At 48.5% G+C, this 26519-nt stretch overlaps 1 protein-coding gene across 4 annotated transcripts in view; it reads right to left on the bottom strand.

The window, feature by feature from the left end:
• Nucleotides 1-26519, bottom strand: part of EP400 (E1A binding protein p400) — a 359367-nt gene that overhangs the window by 226986 nt on the left and 105862 nt on the right. For all 4 annotated transcript variants that reach the window (XM_063964664.1, XM_063964662.1, XM_063964665.1 and 1 more), the window contains exons 19-20: nucleotides 16205-16371; nucleotides 15956-16113 (exon numbers count right to left, since the gene is read on the bottom strand). In XM_063964664.1, the coding sequence (XP_063820734.1) occupies nucleotides 15956-16113; nucleotides 16205-16371 (325 nt within the window). The remainder of the gene's footprint in view (nucleotides 1-15955; nucleotides 16114-16204; nucleotides 16372-26519) is intronic.

The raw sequence follows: 26519 nt of genomic DNA, 5'->3' as shown, positions 1-26519 counted from the left end.
CTGACAAGCAAAAATCGTCCTCCTACCCTCTATGAAATAGTGCAGAAAAAAAAGTGTATATAGATCAAGCTAACATATGTATTATAACTAAGTGTGCTAGTGATAACCACAGCAAGCACTGCCAGAGGCAGGCTACAGCTGTCGTAACCAATCCTGCAGCTCCTGTGTTGCGTCTGACCGAGTCAGACACTGGATACTCTGTGACAGAGAAGCAGTGACCACCTCTACAGCTGATTACAGAGCAGTTAAGCGAACCCTAACTAGCTATGCATCGCTCTGCCCCTGCAGTCTAAGCCCTACAAGTAGGTACTGGAGCCCAAGTGAGAAAAAGAGAAGCAAAAAATTAGGTCTCATGGGGAATGGGAGGGTTTAGAGCCAATACTCCTGCTTGGCCCCTCAATCCACAGTCGACATACACAGTGTCCCCTAGATTGGATTAAAGAAGAAAAGTGTCAAAAACAATGTGGCAGATACAATTACCTGCGATAAAAATCCGGGTTTAACGCGCAGATTTACTCAATTATTCAGCATTTTCCTAGCGGGTAATGCGTGTTAACCCATAGGTTTAAAGTTAAGTGCAGGAATCTATAGATTACCCTGCACGGTAATCCCCAAAGGGTGCATTTAACACAGATCTTTCAATAGATATCCTGAGGCTGCGAGTAAATATATGCATGAAGTATACCCTTTGGGGCTTAATGCATGGGGATGTGGCACTAATTGAATACATTTGGGTTGACAATTAGCCGTAAGGTAAATTCCACAGCTAATTGAATCTGCTCTAATTAGAGCAAAGCAGCAGAGAAACAATCCCCAAATCTGGCTTTAAAAAGTACAAAAAAACACAATAAAATAAGGAATTGCAGCACAGACACGGTGTTCTCAGCACAGAACGAGGAGACTGAAGTGTACAGTAGTGTGCAGAAGAGCACAAGCAGCTACATATAGCACCAATAAAACGCTTACAGCAACCCACAGCAGTAGGCAAAAGATAGTAAAGGTCCCAAGGGATTTTCCTTACAAAATGGGGACAGCTCGCCCCACCCCGCAGAAATGCTCCACCCCATATACCTAGGTGCATTATACTGCTATAGGGAATGAGGGTGTACCCAGTGGATGACAGACGCAGTATAAGCACACCTCCACACTTTGCCCCAAGCCTGGCACAAGAGGTCTGGCTTGCTGAATAGAAAGCTGGCATGAGAGACCACCACAAGTCCCATCTCAATCCCAGTGAGAGAGACAGTGCTGCACTGAAGTTCTGAGTGCAGTACCTAGCACATAGACCCAGGGTGCAATGGCATTTGCATCCACCCCAAACCTGCGGAGACTAGGACACCAGGGTCACGATGAGTCGAACTTCAGTCCACGAGAATCCTCTCTTAAGTGAAGATACTTTACCAGGCATAGAACGCAAACCAGTTTGAATTGTTGCTTCATTAAAGAACCAACTCGCCCCTGTCTAAGCAAACCGAAACACATAGAATCATTTGCAGAAGATTCAGCTAAAGTAGTGAGAAGGATGAATCACTTCATCTACAAATCCGGGGACATATAGGGGTATATGCAAATGCGGTCGAATTCCCGAAATTGTCGAAAAACTGTACTTTTTCACCAAAAAGAAAAAAAATCGACAATGCAATACAGTACTTTCCGTCAAAAAAACGGACTTTCCAAATTCGACTTTTTGAAATTCGACTTTTGTCAAATTCGACTTTTCTGCAATGGTACAAATGCGGCAATTCGACAAAAGTATATTCAATTGAAGTTTGGAAATTCGACAACAGTGCTTTTAGACAGTAAATTCGTCATTTTCAATCCGCCACACTTTGGTGGGTGAAACTAATAATAAGAATTTACTTACCGATAATTCTATTTCTCGGAGTCCGTAGTGGATGCTGGGGTTCCTGAAAGGACCATGGGGAATAGCGGCTCCGCAGGAGACAGGGCACAAAAAAGTAAAGCTTTTACCAGATCAGGTGGTGTGCACTGGCTCCTCCCCCTATGACCCTCCTCCAGACTCCAGTTAGGTACTGTGCCCGGACGAGCGTACACAATAAGGGAGGCAATTTGAATCCCGGGTAAGACTCATACCAGCCACACCAATCACACCGTACAACTTGTGATCTAAACCCAGTTAACAGTATGATAACAGAAAGAGCCTCTTAAAGATGGCTCCTTAACAATATAACCCGAATTTGTTAACAATAACTATGTACAGTATTGCAGATAATCCGCACTTGGGATGGGCGCCCAGCATCCACTACGGACTCCGAGAAATAGAATTATCGGTAAGTAAATTCTTATTTTCTCTATCGTCCTAAGTGGATGCTGGGGTTCCTGAAAGGACCATGGGGATTATACCAAAGCTCCCAAACGGGCGGGAGAGTGCGGATGACTCTGCAGCACCGAATGAGAGAATTCCAAGTCCTCTTTTGCCAGGGTATCAAATTTGTAGAATTTTACAAACGTGTTTTCCCCCGACCACGTAGCTGCTCGGCAGAATTGTAATGCCGAGACCCCTCGGGCAGCCGCCCAAGATGAGCCCACCTTCCTTGTGGAATGGGCCTTAACAGATTTAGGCTGTGGCAGGCCTGCCACAGAATGAGCAAGTTGAATTGTGTTACAAATCCAACGAGCAATCGTCTGCTTAGAAGCAGGGGCACCCAACTTGTTGGGTGCATATAGTATCAACAGCGAGTCAGATTTTCTGACTTCAGCCGTGCTTGAAATGTATATTTTTAAGGCTCTGACAACGTCCAACAACTTGGAGTCCTCCAAGTCGCCAGTGGCCGCAGGCACCACAATAGGTTGGTTCAGGTGAAACGCTGATACCACCTTAGGGAGAAAATGCGGACGAGTCCTCAGTTCTGCCCTATCCGAATGGAAGATTAGATAAGGGCTTTTATAAGATAAAGCCGCCAATTCAGATACTCTCCTGGCGGAAGCCAGGGCCAGTAACATAGTCACTTTCCATGTGAGATATTTAAAATCCACCTTTTTCAATGGTTCAAACCAATGGGATTTGAGGAAATCTAAAACGACATTTAGATCCCACGGTGCCACCGGAGGCACCACAGGAGGCTGTATATGCAGTACTCCTTTAACAAAAGTCTGTACCTCAGGAACTGAGGCCAATTCTTTTTGGAAGAATATTGACAGGGCCGAAATTTGAACCTTAATAGATCTCAATTTGAGACCCATAGACAATCCTGATTGTAGGAAATGTAGGAAACGACCCAGTTGAAATTCCTCCGTCGGAACACTCCGATCCTCGCACCACGCGACATATTTTCGCCAAATGCGGTGATAATGTTTCGCGGTGACTTCCTTCCTTGCCTTAATCAAGGTAGGAATGACTTCTTCTGGAATGCCTTTCCCTTTTAGGATCTGGCGTTCAACCGCCATGCCGTCAAACGCAGCCGCGGTAAGTCTTGAAAGAGACAGGGACCCTGTTGTAGCAGGTCCCTTCTCAGAAGTAGAGGGCACGGGTCGTCCGTGACCAACTCTTGAAGTTCCGGGTACCAAGTCCTTCTTGGCTAATCCGGAGCCACTAGTATTGTTCTTACTCCTCCTCACCGTATAATCTTCAATACCTTTGGTATGAGAGGCAGAGGAGGAAACACATATACTGATTTGTACACCCAAGGTGTTACCAGTGCGTCCACAGCTATTGCCTGTGGATCTCTTGACCTGGCGCAATACTTGTCCTTGAGGCGAGACGCCATCATGTCTACCATTGGTCTTTCCCAACAGTTTATTAGCATGTGGAAGACTTCTGGATGAAGACCCCCCTCTCCCGGGTGAATATCGTGTCTGCTGAGGAAGTCTGCTTCCCAGTTGTCCACGCCCGGGAAGAACACTGCTGACAGTGCTATTACGTGATTCTCCGCCCAGCGAAGAATGTTGGCAGCTTCTGCCATTGCACTCCTGCTTCTTGTGCCGCCCTGTCTGTTTACATGGGCGACCGCCGTGATGTTGTCCGACTGAATCAACACCGGTTTTCCTTGCAGGAGTGGTTCCGCCTGGCTTAGAGCATTTTAGATTGCTCTTAGTACCAGAATGTTTATGTGAAGAGACTTTTCCAGGTTCGTCCATACCCCCTGGAAGTTTCTTCCTTGTGTGACTGCTCCCCAACCTCTCAGGCTGGCGTCCGTGGTCACCAGGATCAAATCCTGTATGCCGAATCTGCGGCCCTCCAATAGATGAGCCTTTTGCAACCACCACAGAAGATATACCCTTGTCCTTGGCGACAGGGTTATTCGCAGGTGCATCTGAGGATGCGACCCTGACCATTTGTCCAACAGATCCCTTTGGAAAATTCTTGCATGGAATCTGCCGAATGGAATTGCTTCGTAAAAAGCCACCATTTTTCCCAGGACTCTTGTGCATTGATGTACAGACACCTTTCCTGGTTTTAGGAGGTTCCTGACAGGTCGGATAACTCCTTGGCTTTTTCCTCGGGAAGAAAAACCTTTTTCTGAACCGTGTCCAGAATCATCCCTAGGAACAGCAGACGTATCGTCGGAAAACAGCTGCGATTCTTGGAATATTTAGAATCCAGTCGTGCCGTCGAAGAACTACTTTAGATAGTGCTCTTCCGACCTCCAACTGTTCTCTGGAACTTGCCCTTTTTAGGTCGTGCAAGTAAGGGATAATTTAGATGCCTTTTTTCTTTGAAGAAACATCTTTTCGGCCATTACCTTGGTAAAAAGGCCCGGGGTGCCGTGGATAATTCAAACGGCATCGTCTGAAACTGATATTGACAGTTCTGTACCACGAACCAGAGGTACCCTTGATGAGAAGGACAAAATTTGGACATGGAGGTAATCCTTGATGTCCAGGGACACCATATAGTCCCCTTTTTTCCGGTTCGCTATCACTGCTCTGAGTGACTTTATCTCGATTTGAACCTTTTATGTAAGTGTTCAAAACATTTTAGATTTAGACTATGTGTCACCAAGCCGTCTGGCTTCAGTACCACAATATAGTGTGGAAAAATAATACCCTTTTCCTTGTCGTAGGAGGGGTACTTTGATTATCACCTGCTGGATATACAGCTTGTGAATTGTTTCCAATGCTGCCTCCCTGTCGGAGGGAGCCGTTGGTAAAGCAGACTTCAGGAACCTGCGAGGAGAAGATGTCTCGACTCTCCAATCTTTACCCCTGGGATAATACTCGTACGATCTAGGGGTCAACTTGCGAGTGATCCCACTGCGCCCTGAGACTCTTGAGACTACCCCCCCACCTTGAGTCCGCTTGCACGGCCCCAGCGTCATGCTGAGGACTTGGCAGACGCGGTGGAGGGCTTCTTTTCCTGGGAAAGGGCTGCCTGCTGCAGTCTACTTCCCTTACCTCTATGTCTGGGCAGATATGACTGGCCTTTTGCCTGCATGCCCTCATGGGAAAGGAAAGATTGAGGCTGAAAAGACGGTGTCTTTTTTAGCTGAGATGTAACTTGGGGTAAAAAAGGTTGGATTTCCCAGCTGTTGCTGTGGTCCCCAGGTCCGATGGACCGACCCCCAAATAACTCCTTCCCTTTATACAGCAATACTATCATCTGCCGTATGGGATCTGTATCACCTGACCACTGTCGTGTCCCTGACATCTTCTGGGAGATATGGACAACGCACTTATCTTGATGCCAGAGAGCAAATATCCCTCTGTGCATCTCACATACATATATATAGAATGCATCCTATTAAATGCTCTACATGAATAAAATATTTTCAGTCAGGGAATCCGACCAAGCCAACCCAGCACTGCATCTCCAGGCTGATGGCGATCGCTGGTCGCAGTATAACCACCGTATGTGTGTATATACTTTTTAGGATATTTTTCCAGCTTCCTATCAGCTGGCTCCTTGAGGGCGGCCGTATCTGGAGACGGTAACGCCACTTGATAAGCGTGTGAGCGCCTTATCACCCTAAGGGGTGTTTCCCAACGTACCCTAATTTCTGGCGGGAAAGGGTATAACGCCAATATTTGCTATCGGGGTAACCCTACGCATCATCACACACTTCATTTTATTTTATCTGATTCAGGAAAAACTACAGGTAGTTTTTTCACTCCCACATAATACCCTTTCTTGTGGTACTTGTAGTATCAGAAACACGTAACACCTCCTTCATTGCCCTTAACGTGTGGCCCTAATGAGAAATACGTTTGTTTATTCACCGTCGACACTGTATTCAGTGTCCGTGTCGACCGACTGAGGTAAATGGGCGTTTTTAAAACCCCTGACGGTGTTTCTGAGACGCCTGGACCGGTCCTAATAGATTGTCGGCCCTCTCATGTCGTCAACCGACCTTGCAGCGTGTTGACATTCTCACGTAATTCTCTAAATAAGCCATCCATTCCGGTGTCGACTCCCTAGAGAGTGACATCACCATTACAGGCAATTTCTCCGCCTCCTCACCAACATCGTCCTCATACATGTCGACACACACGTACCGACACACAGCACACACACCGGGAATGCTCTGACAGAGGACAGGACCCACTAGCCCTTTGGGGAGACAGAGGGAGAGTCTGCCAGCACACACCAAAAACGCTATAATTATATAGGGACAACCTTATATAAGTGTTTCTCCCTTATAGCATCTTTTATATATATACAATATCGCCAAAATCAGTGCCCCCCCTCTCTGTTTTAACCCTGTTTCTGTAGTGCAGTGCAGGGGAGAGCCTGGGAGCCTTCTCTCCAGCTTTTCTGTGAGAGAAAATGGCGCTGTGTGCTGAGGAGATAGGCCCCGCCCCTTTTTCGGCGGGCTCGTCTCCCGCTATTTTTGAAGTTAGGCAGGGGTTAAATATCTCCATATAGCCTCTGTGGGCTATATGTGAGGTATTTTTTGCCTCTAATAAGGTTTTTATTTGCCTCTCAGAGCGCCCCCCCCAGCGCTCTGCACCCTCAGTGACTGTTGTGTGAAGTGTGCTGAGAGGAAAATGGCGCACAGCTGCAGTGCTGTGCGCTACCTTTATGAAGACTCAGGAGTCTTCAGCCGCCGATTTTGGACCTCTTCTCTCTTCAGCGTCTGCAAGGGGGCCGGCGGCGCGGCTCCGGTGACCATCCAGGCTGTACCTGTGATCGTCCCTCTGGAGCTAGTGTCCAGTAGCCAAGCAGCAAATCCACTCTGCACGCAGGTGAGTTCACTACTTCTCCCCTAAGTCCCTCGTTGCAGTGATCCTGTTGCCAGCAGGACTCACTGTAAAGTAAAAAACCTAAGCTAAACTTTCTCTAAGCAGCTCTTTAGGAGAGCCACCTAGATTGCACCCTTCTCGTTCGGGCACAAAATCTAACTGGAGTCTGGAGGAGGGTCATAGGGGGAGGAGCCAGTGCACACCACCTGATCTGGTAAAAGCTTTACATTTTTGTGCCCTGTCTCCTGCGGAGCCGCTATTCCCCATGGTCCTTTCAGGAACCCCAGCATCCACTTAGGACGATAGAGAAAAAAAAATTTGAAAACATGTTTTTTTTGGTGTTTTTTTATTGGTAATAGCATATCTATTTATATTAGAAGGGATTAGGTACTTGGTTTGTCTTTTTGGGAGGAACAAGTATTGTTTATATATTTTTAAAAATATATATATATTTTTTTTTAAATGGAATGGTAAAATCCCGGAAAAAAAATGGCGTGGGGTCCCCCCTCCAAAGCATAACCAGCCTCGGGCTCTTCGAGCCGGTCCTGGTCCTAAAAATCCGGGGGAAAAATGGACAGGGGATCCCCCGTATTTTTAAAACCAGCACCGGGCTCTGCGCCTGGTGCAAAAAAAAAACGGGGGACAAAAAGAGTAGGGGTCCCCCGTATTTTTTACACCAGCATCGGGCTCCACTAGCTGGACAGATAATGACACAGCCGGGGGTCACTTTTATACAGCGCCCTGCGGCCGTGGCATTAAATATCCAACTAGTCACCCCTGGCCGGGGTACCCTGGGGGAGTGGGGACCCCTTCAATCAAGGGGTCCCCCCCAGCCACCCAAGGGCCAGGGGTGAAGCCCGAGGCTGTCCCCCCATCCAAGGGCTGCGGATGGGAGGCTGATAGCCTTGAGAAAATGTAAAGAATATTGTTTTTTCCTGTAGTACTACAAGTCCCAGCAAGCCTCCCCCGCAAGCTGGTACTTGGAGAACCACAAGTACCAGCATGCGGGGGGGGGGAAACGGGCCCGCTGGTACCTGTAGTACTACTGAAAAAAAAAACAAATAAAAACAGGAGACACACACCTTGAGAGTAAAACTTTATTACACACCTGCCGACACACACTTACCTATGTTGACCCGCCGACTGCCACGTCTCCTGATCCGACGATCCGGGGTACCTGTGAATCAAATTATACTCACCTCAATCCAGTGTCCAGATATAAATCCACGTACTTGGCAAACAAACAAACCGCATTTACCCGGACCACGCACTGAAAGGGGTCCCATGTTTACACATCAGACCCCTTTCCCCGAATGCCGGGACACCACGTGACTGCTGTCACCGAGGTCCCTTCAGCCAATCAGCGAGCGCAACGTCCTGGCACTCTGCTGATTGGCTGGACGTCTGAGCTGTCAGACAGCGCCTCGCAAAGCCTCTCCATTATACTCAATGGTGGGAACTTTGCGTCAGCGGTGAGGTCACCCGCGGTCAGCCCCACCGCTGACAGCAAAGTTCCCACCATTGAAAGTAATGGAGGGAGCTGTGCGATGCGCTGTCTGAGGTCACACGCGCATACAGCCAATCAGGTGAGTGCAACGTGGATTTATATCCGGACACTGGATTGAGGTGAGTATAATTTGATTCACAGGTACCCCGGATCGTCGGATCAGGAGACGTGGCAGTCGGCGGGTCAACAGAGGTAAGTATGTGTGTGTCGGCAGGTGTGTAAGAAAGTTTTACTCTCAAGGTGTGTGTCTCCTGTTTTTATTTGGGTATTTTTTTCCCAGTAGTACTACAGGTACCAGCGGGCCCGTTTCCCCCCCGCATGCTGGTACTTGTGGTTCTCCAAGTACCAGCTTGCGGGGGAGGCTTGCTGGGACTTGTAGTACTACAGGAAAAAATATTCTTTACATTTTCTCAAGGCTATCAGCCTCCCATCCGCAGCCCTTGGATGGGGGGGGGGGGGGGGGCAGCCTCGGGCTTCACCCCTGGCCCTTGGGTGGCTGGGGGGGGGACCCCTTGATTGAAGGGGTCCCCACTCCCCCAGGGTACCCCAGCCAGGGGTGACTAGTTGGATATTTAATGCCACGGCCGCAGGGCACTGTATAAAAGTGACCCCCGGCTGTGGCATTATCTGTCCAGCTAGTGGAGCCCGATGCTGGTGTAAAAAATACGGGGGACCCCTACTCTTTGTCCCCCGTATTTTTTGCACCAGCACCAGGCGCAGAGCCCGGTGCTGGTTTTTAAAAATAAGAATTTACTCACCGGTAATTCTATTTCTCGTAGTCCGTAGTGGATGCTGGGAGCTCCGTAAGGACCATGGGGAATAGACTGGCTCCGCAGGAGACTGGGCACTCTAAAAGAAAGATTAGGTACTATCTGGTGTGCACTGGCTCCTCCCTCTATGCCCCTCCTCCAGACCTCAGTTAGGGAAACTGTGCCCGGAAGAGCTGACACAATAAGGAAAGGATTTGGAATCCCGGGTAAGACTCATACCAGCCACACCAATCACACCGTACAACTCGTGATACTATACCCAGTTAACAGTATGAATAATAACTGAGCCTCACGAACAGATGGCTCATAACAATAACCCTTTAGTTAGGCAATAACTATATACAAGTATTGCAGACAATACGCACTTGGGATGGGCGCCCAGCATCCACTACGGACTACGAGAAATAGAATTACCGGTGAGTAAATTCTTATTTTCTCTGACGTCCTAGTGGATGCTGGGAACTCCGTAAGGACCATGGGGATTATACCAAAGCTCCCAAACGGGCGGGAGAGTGCGGATGACTCTGCAGCACCGAATGAGCAAACTCAAGGTCCTCCTCAGCCAGGGTATCAAACTTGTAGAATTTTGCAAACGTGTTTGATCCCACCAAGGTAGCAGCTCGGCCAAGTTGTAAAGCCGAGACCCCTCGGGCAGCCGCCCAAGAAGAGCCCCCTTCCTCGTGGTATGGGCTTTTACTGATTTAGGATGCGGCAGTCCAGCCGCAGAATGTGCAAGTTGAATCGTGGAGCAGATCCAACGAGCAATAGTCTGCTTAGAAGCAGGAGCACCCAGCTTGATGGGTGCATGCAGGATAAACAGCGAGTCAGTTTTTCTGACTCTAGCCATTCTTGGAAACATAGATTTTCAGGGCCCCGACTACGTCCAGCAACTTGGAGGCCTCCAAGTCCCGAGTAGCCGCAGGCACCACAATAGGGTGGCTCAAATGAAACGCTTATACCACCTTAGGGAGGAATTGGGGACGTGTCCTCAATTCTGCTCTGTCCATATGGAAGATCAGATAGGGGCTTTTACAGGACAAAGCCGCCAATTCTGACACCCGCCTAGCCGAAGCCAAGGCCAAAAGCATGACCACTTTCCACGTGAGATATTTTAATTCCACGGTCTGAAGTGGCTCAAACCAATGTGATTTTAGGAAATCCAACACAACGTTGAGATCCTAAGGTGCCACTGGGGGCACAAAAGGGGGCTGAATATGCAGCACTCCCTTAACAAACGTCTGAACTTCAGGCAGTGTAGCCAGTTCTTTTTGACAGAAAAAAGACAGGGCCGAAATCTGGACTTTAATGGAACCCAATTTTAGGCCCATAGCCACTCCTGACTGTAGGAAGTGCAGAAATCGACCCAGCTGAAATTCTTCTGTGGGGGCCTTCATAGCCTCACCAAGCAACATATTTTCGCCACATGCGGTGATAATGCTTTGCTGTCACATCTTTCCTAGCCTTTATCAGCGTAGGAATAACTTCAACCGGAATGCCCTTTTCCATCAGGATCCGGCGATCAACCGCCATGCCGTCAAACGCAGCCGCGGTAAGTCTTGGAACAGACAGGGCCCCTGCTGCAGCAGGTCCTGTCTGAGCGGCAGAGGCCATGGGTCCTCCGAGATCATTTCTTGAAGTTCCGGGTACCAAGCTCTTCTTGGCCAATCCGGAACAATGAGTATAGTTCTTACTCCTCTTCTCCTTATTATCCTCAGTACCTTTGGTATGAGAGGAAGAGGAGGGAACACAAACCGACCGGTACACCCACGGTGTCACTAGAGCGTCCACAGCTATCGCCTGAGGGTCTCTTGACCTGGCGCAATATCTTTCTTTCTTTTTGTTTAGGCGGGACGCCATCATGTCCACCTGTGGCCTTTCCCAACGGTTTACAATCAGTTGGAAGACTTCCGGATGAAGTCCCCACTCTCCCGGGTGGAGGTCGTGCCTGCTGAGGAAGTCTGCTTCCCAGTTGTCCACTCCCGGAATGAACACTGCTGACAGTGCTAACACGTGATTTTCCGCCCATCGGAGAATCCTTGTGGCTTCTGCCATCGCCGTCCTGCTTCTCGTGCCGCCCTGTCGGTTTACATGGGCGACTGCCGTGATGTTGTCTGACTGGATCAGTACCGGCTGGTTTTGAAGCAGGGGTTTTGCCTGACTGAGGGCATTGAAAATGGCCCTCAGTTCCAGAATATTTATGTGTAGGGAAGTCTCCTGACTCGACCATAGCCCTTGGAAGTTCTTCCCTGTGTGACTGCCCCCCAGCCTCGAAGGCTGGCATCCGTGGTCACCAGGACCAAGTCCTGTATGCCGAATCTGCGGCCCTCTTGAAGATGAGCACTTTGCAGCCACCACAGCAGAGACACCCTGGTCCTTGGAGACAGGGTTATCAGCCGATGCATCTGAAGATGCGATCCGGACCACTTGTCCAACAGGTCCCACTGAAAGGTTCTTGCATGGAACCTGCCGAATGGAATTGCTTCGTAGGAAGCTACCATCTATCCCAGGAACCGCGTGCAGTGATGCACCGACACCTGTTTTGGTTTTAGGAGGCCTCTGACTAGAGATGACAGCTCCTTGGCCTTCTCCTCCGTGAGAAACACTTTTTTCTGTTCTGTGTCCAGAACCATCCCCAGGAACAGTAGACGTGTCGTAGGGACCAGCTGTGACTTTGGAATATTTAGAATCCAGCCGTGCTGTTGTAGCACCTCCCGAGATAGTGCTACCCCGACCAACAACTGCTCCCTGGACCTCGCCTTTATCAGGAGATCGTCCAAGTACGGGATAATTAAAACTCCCTTCTTTCGAAGGAGTATCATCATTTCGACCATTACCTTGGTAAATACCCTCGGAGCCGTGGATAGACCAAACGGCAACGTCTGGAATTGGTAATGACAATCCTGTACCACAAATCTGAGGTACTCCTGGTGAGGATGGTAAATGGGGACATGCAGGTAAGCATCCTTGATGTCCAGTGATACCATGTAATCCCCCTCGTCCAGGCTTGCAATAACCGCCCTGAGCGATTCCATCTTGAACTTGAATTTTTTTTTATATGTGTGTTCAAGGATTTCAAATTTAAAATGGGTCTCACCGAACCGTCCGGTTTCGGTACCACAAACATTGTTGAATAGTAACCCCGTCCTTGTTGAAGTAGGGGCACTTTGACTATCACCTGCTGGGAATACAGCTTGTGAATTGCCTCTAGCACTGCCTCCCTGTCTGAGGGAGTTGTTGGCAAGGCAGATTTGAGGAAACGGCGGGGGGGAAACGTCTCGAATTCCAGCTTGTACCCCCTGAGATACTACTTGAAGGATCCAGGGATCCACCCGTGAGCGAGCCCACTGATTGCTGAAGTTTTTGAGACGGGCCCCCACCGTACCTGGCTCCGCCTGTGGAGACCCAGCGTCATGCGGTGGACTTGGAGGAAGCGGGGGAGGACTTTTGCTCCTGGGAACTGGCTGTATGCTGCAGCTTTTTCCCTCTACCTCTGCCTCTGGGCAGAAAGGACGCGCCTTTAACCCGCTTGCCCTTATGGGGCCGAAAGGACTGTACCTGATAATACGGTGCTTTCTTTGGCTGTGCGGGAACATGGGGTAAAAATGTAGACTTCCCAGCTGTTGCTGTGGAAACGAGGTCCGAGAGACCATCCCCGAACAACTCCTCACCCATATAAGGCAAAATTTCCATGTGCCTTTTAGAATCTGCATCACCTGTCCACTGCCGAGTCCATAACCCTCTCCTGGCAGAAATGGACATTGCACTTATTTTAGATGCCAGCCAGCAAATATCCCTCTGTGCATCTCTCATGTATAATACTGCTTCTTTAATATGCTCTACGGTTAGCAATATAGTGTCCCTGTCTAGGGTATCAATATTTTCTGACAGGGAATCTGACCACGCAGCTGCAGCACTGCACATCCATGCTGAAGCAATAGCTGGTCTCAGTATAATACCTGTGTGTGTATATACAGACTTCAGGATAGCCTCCTGCTTTCTATCAGTAGGTTCCTTTAGGGCGGCCGTATCCGGAGACGGTAGTGCCACCTTCTTTGACAAACGTGTGAGTGCTTTATCCACCCTAGGGGATGCTTCCCAACGTGACCTATCCTCTGGCGGGAAAGGGTACGTCATTAGTAACCTTTTAGAAATTACCAGTTTCTTATCGGGGGAAGCCCACGCTTCTTCACACACTTCATTTAATTCCTCAGATGGAGGAAAAACTACTGGTAGTTTTTTCTCTCCAAACATAATACCCTTTTTAGTGGTACCTGGGGTAACATCAGAAATATGCAACACATTTTTCATTGCCTCAATCATGTAACGTGTGGCCCTATTGGAAGTTACATTAGTCTCATCATCGTCGACACTGGAGTCAGTATCCGTGTCGACATCTGTGTCTGCCATCTGAGGTAGCGGGCGTTTTAGAGCCCCTGATGGCTTTTGAGACGCCTGGGCAGGCACAGGCTGAGAAGCCGGCTGTCCCATATTTGGTATGTCGTCAAACCTTTTATGTAAGGAGTCGACACTGTCGCGTAATTCCTTCCACATAACCATCCACTCAGGTGTCGGCCCCGCAGGGGGTGACATCACATTTATCGGCATCTGCTCCGCCTCCACGTAAGCCTCCTCATCAAACATGTCGATAGAGCCGTACCGACACACCGCACACACACAGGGAATGCTCTGACAGAGGACAGGACCCCACAAAGCCCTTTGGGGAGACAGAGAGAGAGTATGCCAGCACACACCAGAGCACTATAATAATACAGGGATTAACTGAATTATTTCCCCTTATAGCTGCTATATAAATTATACTGCGCCTAAATTTAGTGCCCCCCCTCTCTTTTTTACCCTTTGTAGCTTGATACTGCAGGGGAGAGCCAGGGAGCGATCCTTCCAGCGGAGCTGTGAGGGAAAAATGGCGCCAGTGTGCTGAGGGAGTTAGCCCCGCCCCTTTTTCGGCTGACTTTTCTCCCGCTTTTTTCAGATATTCTGGCAGGGGTAATTTATCACATATATAGCCCTGGGACTATATATTGTGATGATTTGCCAGCCAAGGTGTTTATATTGCTGCTCAGGGCGCCCCCCCCCCCCAGCGCCCTGCACCCATCAGTGACCGGAGTGTGAGGTGTGCATGAGGAGCAATGGCGCACAGCTGCAGTGCTGTGCGCTACCTTGTTGAAGACCAAGGTCTTCTGCCGCCGATTTTCCGGACCACTTCTTGCTTCTGGCTCTGTAAGGGGGACGGCGGCGCGGCTCCGGGACCGAACGATCGAGGTCGGGTCCTGTGTTCGATCCCTCTGGAGCTAATGGTGTCCAGTAGCCTAAGAAGCCCAAACTATCTCCAGTCAGGTAGGTTCGCTTCTTCTCCCCTTAGTCCCTCGCTGCAGTGAGTCTGTTGCCAGCAGATCTCACTGTAAAATAAAAAACCTAAAATATACTTTCTTTCTAGGAGCTCAGGAGAGCCCCTAGTGTGCATCCAGCTCAGCCGGGCACAAGATTTTAACTGAAGTCTGGAGGAGGGTCATAGTGGGAGGAGCCAGTGCACACCAGTTAGTCTAAAGCTTTCTTTTAGTTGTGCCCAGTCTCCTGCGGAGCCGCTATTCCCCATGGTCCTTACGGAGTCCCAGCATCCACTTAGGACGTCAGAGAAATAGGAAAATAAAGGCATACACAGGTACACAGTAAGTACGGACTATTAGTAGTTAGAGGTGCATGCTGCCCAGGGTATGCACTTACTCCACCCAGCCATGCATACTGTCAGCCAACATTCCTTAAGAAGGGCACTATAGTGATCCTACAGTAACTAGTAAGGGGCAGCCTTTGCTGAGGCTACCCCAACTGACCCTACATCTGAAGAACAGGCTGGAGTTCTGAATGTCTAGCAGATCCCAGTAGCCTAGTGTGAATTGTTCAAATCAATTTCAATATATGTTGTACTTTGTTAGCCATCTGCTGGGCAACTATGAATGTGGGTTGTTAAAACATACAGAAAGTATCATTGGTTGCGAGTTGCCCTCTATTGAAGAAATATCTATTAAAAGTTGTGTACATAAAAGAAATAGCATTATAAAACATTGTCAACATCCAAATCATAGTGTGTTTTAATTTTTCCCTCAGTCATTTCCAGTGTATCAGATCCAGAACTTTACAGTTTAGGAATAGCTTTTTTTCCATCTATTACTGTTAGAATAAATCTAATTCTGATAATGAAAATAAAGTATTTATGTATTTATTGTATAGTTACCGCATATTCATGAGCCTGCTTCTAGTTCTTCTGAGAAACACCATTTGGAGCTATTTTTCAGTATCTTGACAATGAAGGAACACACACTAGCAGAAAACTGCTGACTATATCAGCAACTAATTTAAATATTACTCTAAGCCATTAATAGAAGAAATTGAGGGACACTACTTTAGACTGATATTCTATTCATTTTAGATATATTTTTTAAACTATGACCTGTACGCTTTAACTGTATTCCACATGCCATACTAGATTGATATCAAAAGTAACTTTATTAAGAAACAATACCTTTAGTAGCCTGGGGCACAGCAGGTGTGGTGACTGGTGACCTTTTGACTGGAGTGACCGTGGCTGTAGTAGTCGTCACCACACGTGTTGCTGGTGCATTTGGGAAAGCAACTAATCGCCCTTCAGGTTTCTGTCCATAGAGGACTGGCTCAAACAACCTACAAGATAAAATGGAAAAACGATACACAATTTGTATATAAATAGAACAAAGATGACTGGTTGCCAGTTAGAAGTATCAAAGCCTATTACCTGCTGGGTTTAATCTTAACTTTGTTGGGTCGAGGTCCAGGATCAGGGTTGTTATATAGCTCTTGAATCAGTTTTCTAGTTACTTTCTGTTTTGGAAGTAACTGAGCTTCATAACGTGTCATTTTATTCTCCATTCCAATTAAATCAAAGAGGGACAAATCTTTGCCCTAAATGAAAAGAAAAAAACAGAAGTAAATGTAAAAAAGTTAAACTTTCTCCACTTTAATAAAACATAGCATAAATTTACCATAGTGTATTGTATCGGACATAAAAATAATTCTTCAGAATTGCTCTTATACACTGAAGCGCCAAGAATGGTAGGTGGCACCACTGTACTGGGAAGCTTTGGAAAGGCCAGACCTGCATCAGTTGTAAGCGAACAGCAAAGCTTTGAGCCTCCCAGGATGCATTGGGTTCCTCGCCCCTCGTACCCTGGCCACAGCTCAGGCTCTTCAGTTTTAGTTAACAAGCCCAAAGCAGGAGCTGGAAAGCAAGGAAGAATGGTACACACAGGAAACACTCTCACAAGTAGGAGAAGGCAACTGGTGACAGAGAGAAGTAACCCATTGAAGTTAGGTGCATCAGGGTAGGCGCCCTGTAGATACCATGGACCTCGAAGGAAAAAGAGTTAACTAGGGTAAGTTTGAAAATTACTCTTATTTTCTTCTTCAGGGTCCATGGTCTACACAGGGTTAATATTGGGGATGTCCCAAAGCAGTTGTAATAGGGAGGAAATGCTCCTAAGCTGAAAGGAGGACATTGCAAACAAAGGATGCATCCTGAGAGGCAAACCTATCAAAAGTATGGGCAGAGGACCACGTAGCAGCCTTGCAGAGTTTTCAGCAGACATCACAGCAGACTACCCACAAAGGTCCCACAGAGCGAGTAGAGTGAGCTGAGACTACACAGGATACTAGCAGGACAGCTTGCATGTAGGCCTGTGAGCTGGTGAAGCGGAGCCAAGTTTGTTTGTTAGCCGGCCAGCCCCGCTTGTGGAATCCATAGAGGACAAACAAGGAATCTGTCTTCCTAATAGTACCGGTATGGTCCAGTTAGATCTTGAGAGCTCGGACCACATGCAACAAAGCTTCCCCGGGGAAAGGCCGGTACCAAAATTTCCACGTTGATATGGAACTTGGAGACCACCTAGGGGAGGTATCCCTGTTTAGTCCGAAGGACAGCCCTATCCTGATGAAATATCCGAAAGGGGGGACTGAAGGAGAGTGCCCCAAAAGGCAGATATTCTGCCAGGTGAGGCGATGGCCAAGAAAATAAGGATTTTAAACCTACCGGTACATCTTTTTCTCCTAGTCCGTAGAGGATGCTGGGGACTCTGTAAGGACCATGGGGTATAGACGGGCTCCGCAGGAGACATGGGCACTTTAAGACCTTTAATGGGCGTGAACTGACTCCTCCCTCTATACCCCTCCTCCAGACTCCAGTTATAGGAACTGTGCCCAGAGGAGACGGACATTTCGAGGAAAAGGATTTTGTTAATCAAGGGAGACACATACCAGCTCACACCACAAACACACCGTACAACATGGTATATAAGTAAACCAGTTAACAGTATGAACAACAGAAAACAGCAACAGCCTGATTTCAACAGTAACACAACCTGTGTGTAACCTTATCAAAAACTATGTACAAGTCTTGCAGATTTCAGTCCGCACTGGGACGGGCGCCCAGCATCCTCTACGGACTAGGAGAAAAAGATTTACCGGTAGGTTTAAAATCTTATTTATTTTCTCTTACGTCCTAGAGGATGCTGGGGACTCCGTAAGGACCATGGGGTTTATACCAAAGCTCCAAACCGGGCGGGAGAGTGCGGATGACTCTGCAGCACCGATTGAGCAAACATGAGGTCCTCATCAGCCAGGGTATCAAACTTATAGAATTTCGCAAAAGTGTTTGAACCCAACCAAGTAGCCGCTCGGCAAAGCTGTAACGCCGAGACACCACGGGCAGCCGCCCAAGAAGAACCCACCTTCCTAGTGGAATGGGCCTTTACCGATTTTGGTAACGGCAATCCAGCCGTAGAATGACCCTGCTGAATCATGTTACAGATCCAGCGTACAATAGTCTGCTTGGAAACAGGCACGCCAATCTTGTTGGCCGCATACAGGACAAACAGTGCCTCTGTTTTCCTAATACGAGCCGTTCTGGCTACATCGATTTTTAAAGCCCTGACCACATCAAGGGACTTGGAATCCTCCAAGACATCCGTAGTCACCGGCACCACAATAGGTTGGTTTATGTGAAACGACGAAACCACCTTGGGTAGAAATTGAGGACGAGTTCTCAATTCCGCTCTATCTACATGGAAAATCAGATAGGGGCTCTTGTGAGACAAAGCTGCCAATTCTGACACCCGCCTTGCCGAAGCCAAGGCCAATAACATGACCACTTTCCAAGTGAGAAATTTCAAGTCAACAGTTTGAAGCGGTTCAAACCAATGTGATTTAAGGAACTGTAACACCACGTTAAGGTCCCACGGTGCCACTGGGGGCACAAAAGGAGGTTGGATGTGTAGTACTCCCTTCACAAAAGTCTGCACTTCTGGAAGAGAAGCCAATTCCTTCTGAAAGAATATTGATAAGGCCGAAATCTGCACCTTAATGGAGCCTAACTTCAGGCCCATATCCACTCCTGTCTGTAGAAAATGGAGAAAACGACCCAGCTGGAAATCCTCCGTAGGAGCATTCTTGGATTCACACCAAGACACATACTTCCTCCAGATATGGTGATAGTGCTTCGCCGTTACCTCCTTCCTAGCTTTAAGTAGAGTAGGAATGACTTCCCCTGTCATACCTTTCCTAGCTAGGATTTGGTGTTCAACCGCCATGCCGTCAAACGTAATCACGGTAAGTCCTGGAACACACACGGCCCCTGTTGTAACAGGTCCTCTCTGAGAGGAAGAGGCCAAGGATCTTCCGTGAGCATTTCCTGAAGATCTGGATACCAGGCCCTTCAAGGCCAATCTGGAACAATGAGTAACGTCTGTACCTTTGTTCTTCTTATGATTCTCAATATTTTTGAGATGAGTGGAAGTGGAGGGAACACATACACAGCCTGATACACCCATGGTGTTACCAGCGCGTCCACTGCTATCGCCTGAGGGTCCCTTGACCTTGAACAATACGTCCGAAGCTTCTTGTTGAGGCGTGACGCCATCATGTCTATTTGAGGGAGTCCCCAGCAACTTGCCAATTCTGCAAAGACCTCTTGATGAAGTCCCCACTCTCCTGGATGGAGATCGTGTCTGCTGAGGAAGTCTGCTTCCCAGTTGTCCACTCCTGGAATGAATACTGCTGACAGGGCGCTCACGTGATTTTCCACCCAGCGAAGAATCCTGGTGGCCTCTGCCATTGCTGCTCTGCTCCTTGTTCCGCCTTGTCGGTTTACATGCGCCATGGCTGTGACGTTGTCTGACTGGATCAGAACCAGTAGGCTGCGAAGAAGGTGCTCCGCCTGCCTCAGGCCGTTGTATATGGCCCTTAATTCCAGCACATTTATGTGCAGACAAGCCTCCTGGCTTGACCATATTCCCTGAAAGTTTATTCCCTGTGTGACCACTCCCCATCCTCGGAGGCTAGCGTCCGTGGTCACGAGAACCCAATCCTGAATTCCGAACCTGCGACCCTCTAGAAGGTGAGCCCCCTGGAGCCACCACAGGAGAGAGAACCTGGCCCTGGGGGACAGGCATATCAACCGATGCATTTGAAGATGAGAGCCTGACCACTTGTTCAGTAGGTCCCACTGAAAAGCTCTTGCATGAAACCTGCCAAACGGAATGGCCTCGTAGGCCGCCACCATCTTTCCCAACACTCGAGTGCATTGATGAATAGATACTCTTTTTGGTTTTAGCAGAGCCTTGACCATGTTCTGGATTTCCTGAGCTTTTTCCACTGGAAGAAAAACCCTCTGTCTTTCTGTATCCAGAATCATGCCCAAGAACGACAACCGAGTTGTCGGAACCAACTGCGACTTTTGCAAATTTAGAAGCCAGCTGTGTTGTTGTAGCACCCTCAGAGAGAGCTCCACATTTTTCAGTAATTGTTCTCTTGATCTCGCTTTTATCAGGAGATCGTCCAAGTACGGGATAATTGTGACCCCCTGCTTGCGCAGGAGCACCATCATTTCTGCCAATACCTTGGTGAAATTCCTTGGGGCCGTGGAAAGCCCAAACGGCAACGTCTGAAATTGGTAATGACAATCCTGCACAGCGAATCTCAGGAGCGCCTGATGAGGAGGGTATATGGGTACATGAAGGTATGCATCCTTTACGTCCAGTGAGACCATAAACTTGTATTTAGGGATTTCAGGTTTAGAATCGGTCTGACCGAGCCGTCCGGCTTCGGGACCACGAATAGAGTTGAATAAAACCCCTTCCCCTGTTGTAACCGGGGAACCATGATAACCACTTGCTGTTGACACAGCTTTTGTATTGCCGCTGCAACTATTGTTCTCTCTGGGAGAGAAGCTGGTAAGGCCGATTTGAAAAATCGGTGTGGAGGCACGTCTTCGAACTCCAGTTTGTACCCTTGGGTCACAATTCCTAGCACCCAAGGATCCAGGTCCGACTGAACCCAGACCTGGCTGAAGAGCCGAAGACGTGCCCCCACCGATGCGGACTCCCACAGGGGAGCCCCAGCGTCATGCGGTGGATTTGGCAGAAGCCGGCGAGGACTTTTGCTCCTGGGAACTAGCCGTAGCTGGTGTTCTTTTCTCTCTTCCTCTACCTCTGGCGAGGAAAGACGATCCACGCCCCTTTATGAATTTATGAGACCAAAAGGACTGCATCTGGTACTGAGGCAATTTCTTTTGCTGTGGGGGAACAAAAGGCAAAAAAGAAGACTTACCCGTGGTAGCTGTGGAAACCAGGTCCGCGAGGCCATCCCCAAACAAAACTTCACCTTTGTAAGGCAGAGCCTCCATAAGTCTCTTGGAGTCAGCATCACCAGTCCATTGACGGGTCCACAGCGACCTCCTAGCTGAAATTGCCATGGCATTGGCCCTTGATCCCAAGAGGCCAATATCCCTCGCAGCCTCCCTTAGGTATAACGCTGCGTCTTTGATGTGACCCAAAGTTAACACAACAGTATCCCTGTCGAGGGTGTCCATGTCAGATGACAAGTTATCTGCCCAAGCTGCAATAGCGCTACTCACCCATGTCGACGCAACTGCCGGTCTGAGGAGGGCTCCCGTAGTCGCATAAATGGATTTTAAAGTGGTTTCCTGCTTGCGGTCCGCAGGATCCTTTAGTGTCGCCGTGTCCGGGGACGGTAGGGCCACTTTTTTTGATAACCGCGTCAAGGCTTTATCCACCGAGGGAGAGAATTCCCACCGTAACCTATCCTGTGAGGGGAAAGGATACGCCATAATAATTCTCTTGGGAACCTGCAGCCTCTTGTCTGGAGTTTCCCAAGCCTTTTCAAATAGAGTGTTCAGTTCATGAGATGGGGGAAACGTTACCTCACGTTTCTTCTCTTTAAACATACAGACCCTTGTGTCAGGGACAGAAGGGTCCTCTGTGATATGTAATACATCCCTTATTGCTACAATCATGTACTGAATACTCTTGGCCACCCGTGGGTGTAATCTCGCCTCATCATAGTCGACACTGGAGTCGGAATCCGTGTCGGTATCAGTGTCTGCTATCTGGGTAAAGGGACGTTTCTGGGACCCTGATGGGTTCTGAGACACAGCAATATCCATGGATTGACTCCATGCTTGGTTCTGAGACTCAGCTTTGTCCAATCTTTTATGCAATAAAGCCACACTTGCATTCAAAACATTCCACATGTCTACCCAATCAGCAGTCACTATCACATTTTGCTCCTCTTCCTCCCTCGAATAGCCTTTCGCCTCAGACATGTCAACACCCCCCCCCCCCCCCACAAACTGAGTTATAGGGGACAGACCCACAAGGAGGTCCTTTGGAGGGGTTCACTACGGCTGGCCGGCGGTCGGGCTCCCGGCGACCAGCATCCCGGCGCCGGGAGCCCGACCGCCGGCTTACCGACAGCTTGGCGAGCGCAAATGAGCCCCTTGCGGGCTCGCTACGCGCGCCACACTATTTTATTCTCCCTCTATGGGGGGTCGTGGACCCCCACGAGGGAAAATAATTGTCGGTATTCCGGCTGTCGGGCTGCAATGCAGTGTATATAGCTTGCCAGTCGTTTTTATGAGGTAATCTTTGCTGCCCTAGTGTGTGATCAGTCTCCTCTGGGCACAGGATCTAACTGGAGTCTGGAGGAGGGGCATAGAGGGAGGAGCCAGTTCACGCCCATTAAAGGTCTTAAAGTGCCCATGTCTCCTGCGGAGCCCGTCTATACCCCATGGTCCTTACTGAGTCCCCAGCATTCTCTAGGACGTAAGAGAAAGAAAGAGTCGTAGTGGTCAACAATAGCTATTGGTTCAAATGGAGGCTGTTGTAATGCTACAAAGAACCAAGGACAAATCCCAAGGAGCCACTGCAGGAACAAAGGGAGGTTGAATCCGGAGTACCCCTTGAAGGAAGGTATAGAAGTCTTTTGTGAAACCAGACGGACAGAGCTGAGACTTGAACTCTGAGGGCTGCAAGGCTGAGACCCATGTCCAGGCCAGCCTGTAGAAATGCCAGGAGTCTAGAAAACCGAAACTCCAGAGGATTATAGTGGCAATGAGCACACCACTGAAAGAGTGCCAGATACAGTTATACACTGCTCAAAAAAAATAAAGGGAACACTACAAATAGGATTTTGGTACTTACCAGGTAAATCCTTTTCTTTGAATCCATAGGGGGCACTGGAGTACTCTTGGGATATGGACGGCTTCCGCAGGAAACAGGGCACTGCATATTTAAATTTAGAACTCTCCACCCCTACATATCCCCGAGTACCTCAGTGTTTTTTACTGAGCCGAACAGGAACTATAGAGAGGTTGACAATGGAGAATTACATATAACATAACGGACAACAACAAAGTTGACACATAACGTTACTGACAACTAAACAGTTGACACCATAACCGATAGAACTTTATAATCTGAACCAGTCGGTGAAAATGTGTTACCATAAGATCCCCTGAGCTTACTACAAACCAGGTAAAACTGCTCTGGGTGGGCGTCCAGTGCCCCCTATGGATTCAAAGAAAAGGATTTACCTGGTAAGTACCAAAATCCTATTTTCTTTTTCATCAACTAGGGGTCACTGTAGTACTCTTGGGACGTACCAAAGCTTCCCCCGTGGGCGGGAGAGCTGTTTGGCACCTGTAACACTAGGCGGCCAAAGCTAGATGCCGATGCCGCAAAACGTATCAAACTTGTAAAAGCGCACAAACATGTGCACTGAAGACCATGTAGCCGCACGGCAAAGCTGCGTCGTAGAAGCTCCACGACCAGCTGCCCCTGAAGTTCCCACAGAACGTGTGGAATGAGCGGTTACTGATGTAGGCGGCTGTAACCTAGCATTAAGGAAAGCCTGACGTATGGTCAGTTTTATCCATCTGGATAAGGTCTGCTTAGAAGCTGGCCAACCTATCTTGGCAGCATCATAGAGAACAAACAACGTATCCGTCTTACGTACTGTAGACGTTCGGGATACATAAACGCGTAATGCGCGTACCACATCCAGAGTTCCAGAATGTGCTGTTAACACAGGAACTACTATTGGTTGATTGATGTGAAAAGATGACACTACCTTTGGTAAGAAAGCGGGATTCGTCCGAAGTTCCGCTCTGTTATCATGAAACACCAAATACGGTGGTTTGCATGACAAGGCACCCAAATCTGAAACACGCCTTGCCGAAGCTAAGGCTAGAAGAAAAATTGTTATCCAAGTGAGAAACTTTATATCCACTTGCTGTAAGGGTTCAAAATATGAAGACTGTAAGAAATCTAAAACCAGATTCAAGTCCCATGGCGCTGTAGGTGGAATGAATGGAGGCTGTACTCTGAGGACACTTTGTAGAAAAGTGTGTACCGACGGCAATAGAGCCAATCGCCTTTGAAAATAAATTGACAACGCAGATACCTGCACCTTTAGTGTAGATAAACGCAGTCCTCCATCTACCCCCGTCTGTAGAAATTACAAAAGACGGGATAACTTGAAAGATGATGTCGGAAACTTCCGAGCTTCACACCAACCTATATAGGCACGCCAAATTCTGTAATAATGAGCTGCCGTAACCGGCTTCCTAGCTCGTAACATGGTTGGTATAACCGATACTGGAATGCCCTCTCTTCTTAAGAGGGCGGTCTCAACAGCCACCCCGTCAAACGCAGCCGCATTAAATCGGGATAAAAGAACGGACCCTGTTGTAACAGGTCTGGACGTAGTAGGAGCGGCCAAGGATCGTCTGCGAGTAGTCCGCGGAGATCCGAGAACCAAGCTCTCCGAGACCAATGTGGCACCACTAGTATGACTGCGACGGACTCTCTTTTGATCCGTTTTAGCAACCGAGAGAGCAGCGGAAACGGTGGAAACAGATACACAAGGCTGTACGGCCACGCGATTGTGAGAGCATCCACCGCCACTGCCTTTGGATCTCTCGTTCTGGACACATACTGGGGCGTTTGGTAATTGTGGCGAGATGCCATCAGGTCCACCTGAGGGTAACCCCACCTGTGGACCAACATGTGAAACACCTCTGGATTTAATGCCCAGTCTCCTGGATGAAAATCCCGACGGCTGAGATAATCCGCCTCGCAGTTGTCCACTCCCGGAATGAACCCTGCCGACAATATCACCTGGAGGTATTCTGGCCAATTGAGGATTCAAGCTACTTCCCGCATTGCCATGCGGCTTCTCGTTCCTCCTTGGTTGTTGATGTATGCGACTGCCGTCACGTTGTCTGACTGCACTTGGACAGTCTGAGAGCGAAGCATGTGTACTGCTTGTCGTAGTGCATTGTAAATTGCGCGTAGTTCCAGGACATTTATAGACAGCAATCTGTCGTGATCCGCCCAGAGACGCTGTCGCTGGCAATTTTGAACTACAGCTCCCCAACCTCTGAGACTCTCGTTCGCCGTTAGAATTATTCAATTCCAGCCGCCGTCTGCGGTTAAATTGTGTACCTTGAGCCCCAGAGTAGAGACACCCTCGCCCTTGGCGACAACCTCACCCTGTGGGGAATCTGCAGATGCGAGGCCGACCACTGTGCGAGCACATGCTGTTGAAATGGACGCGAGTGAAATCTTCCGAACTGAAGCGCTTCGAAAGCCACCACCATTGTTCCTAATAGGCGAATACACAAATGTACAGAGAGTGTGCGTGGCTTGAGCACTAATTGTACCAGATGGCGAATAATCTGTACTTTCTGTTGTAGTAGGTAAATTCTTTGATTTACCGTATCGAGAATCATACCTAGGAATTGAAGTCGTTGAGACTGAATTAGATGCGATTTCTTGAAGTTGACACTCCAACCGTGGTGTACGTTAGCAGCGCAAGTTGGAGGAGCATCTGTTGAGACTGAGCTTTTATGAGCAGATCGTCTAAGTACGGAACGATTGTCACTGCCAGGGATCTGAGATGAGCTATCATCACAGACATCACTCTGGTGAATACCCGAGGCGCTGACGAGAGGCCAAACGGTAGAGCCTGAAACTGTTAATGGTTGTGGCGTATTGCAAACCGCAAGAACCTCTGATGAGGTGACCAAATCGGAATGTGTAAGTACGTATCCTTGAGATCAAGCGCAATCATGCAATCTTGTGGCTCCAAATCTGCAATTACTGACCGCAGAAATTCCATCTTCAATCTGTAGTAAGTGACTTACTGATTGAGACTGTGACGGAGCCCTCCGGCTTCAGTACCACAAACAGACGGGAATAATAACCCTGACCTTGTTGGTGTCGTGAAATTAAAAACTGCTGAATCCAGAAGAGACTGAATGGCAATCTGCCAAAACGCCTTCTTGTCGTCCGACAGAGGCAGTCCTGTCTTGAAAAACCGCAGTGGAGGGAGACAGCTTTCTTTTAACACTAAATTGCGGATACATCCATCAGTGGATGTCTGGAATCCCGGCAAATGTAACGTCTGAAGGCGCGCTCCCACAATTGGAAATCCGAGATGGCCTGGGAGCCCGTCAAGCCACTGGCTTGTTGGTGACTTTAGCGCCCTGGCGTTACAAGGCGTGGCTGTTTCTCTACCATAGCCTTGATAGGACTGAAGTCTAAAGGACTTGAACGCCGGACCAGAGTATTTCCGTCTTGGTACCGGTGGAGGCAATGGCAGGAAACTAGACTTCCTCCCCCCCCCCCGCCTTGGCCTGAGAAATGCATTTGTCCAATTTAGGACCAAACAACTTCTGGCCACCGTATTCTTTTGACCTC

Source organism: Pseudophryne corroboree, chromosome 1 (assembly GCF_028390025.1).
Source record: "Pseudophryne corroboree isolate aPseCor3 chromosome 1, aPseCor3.hap2, whole genome shotgun sequence".
Classification (NCBI taxonomy): Eukaryota; Metazoa; Chordata; class Amphibia; order Anura; family Myobatrachidae; genus Pseudophryne; species Pseudophryne corroboree.
This window is presented reverse-complemented; position numbering and strand designations above follow the sequence as displayed.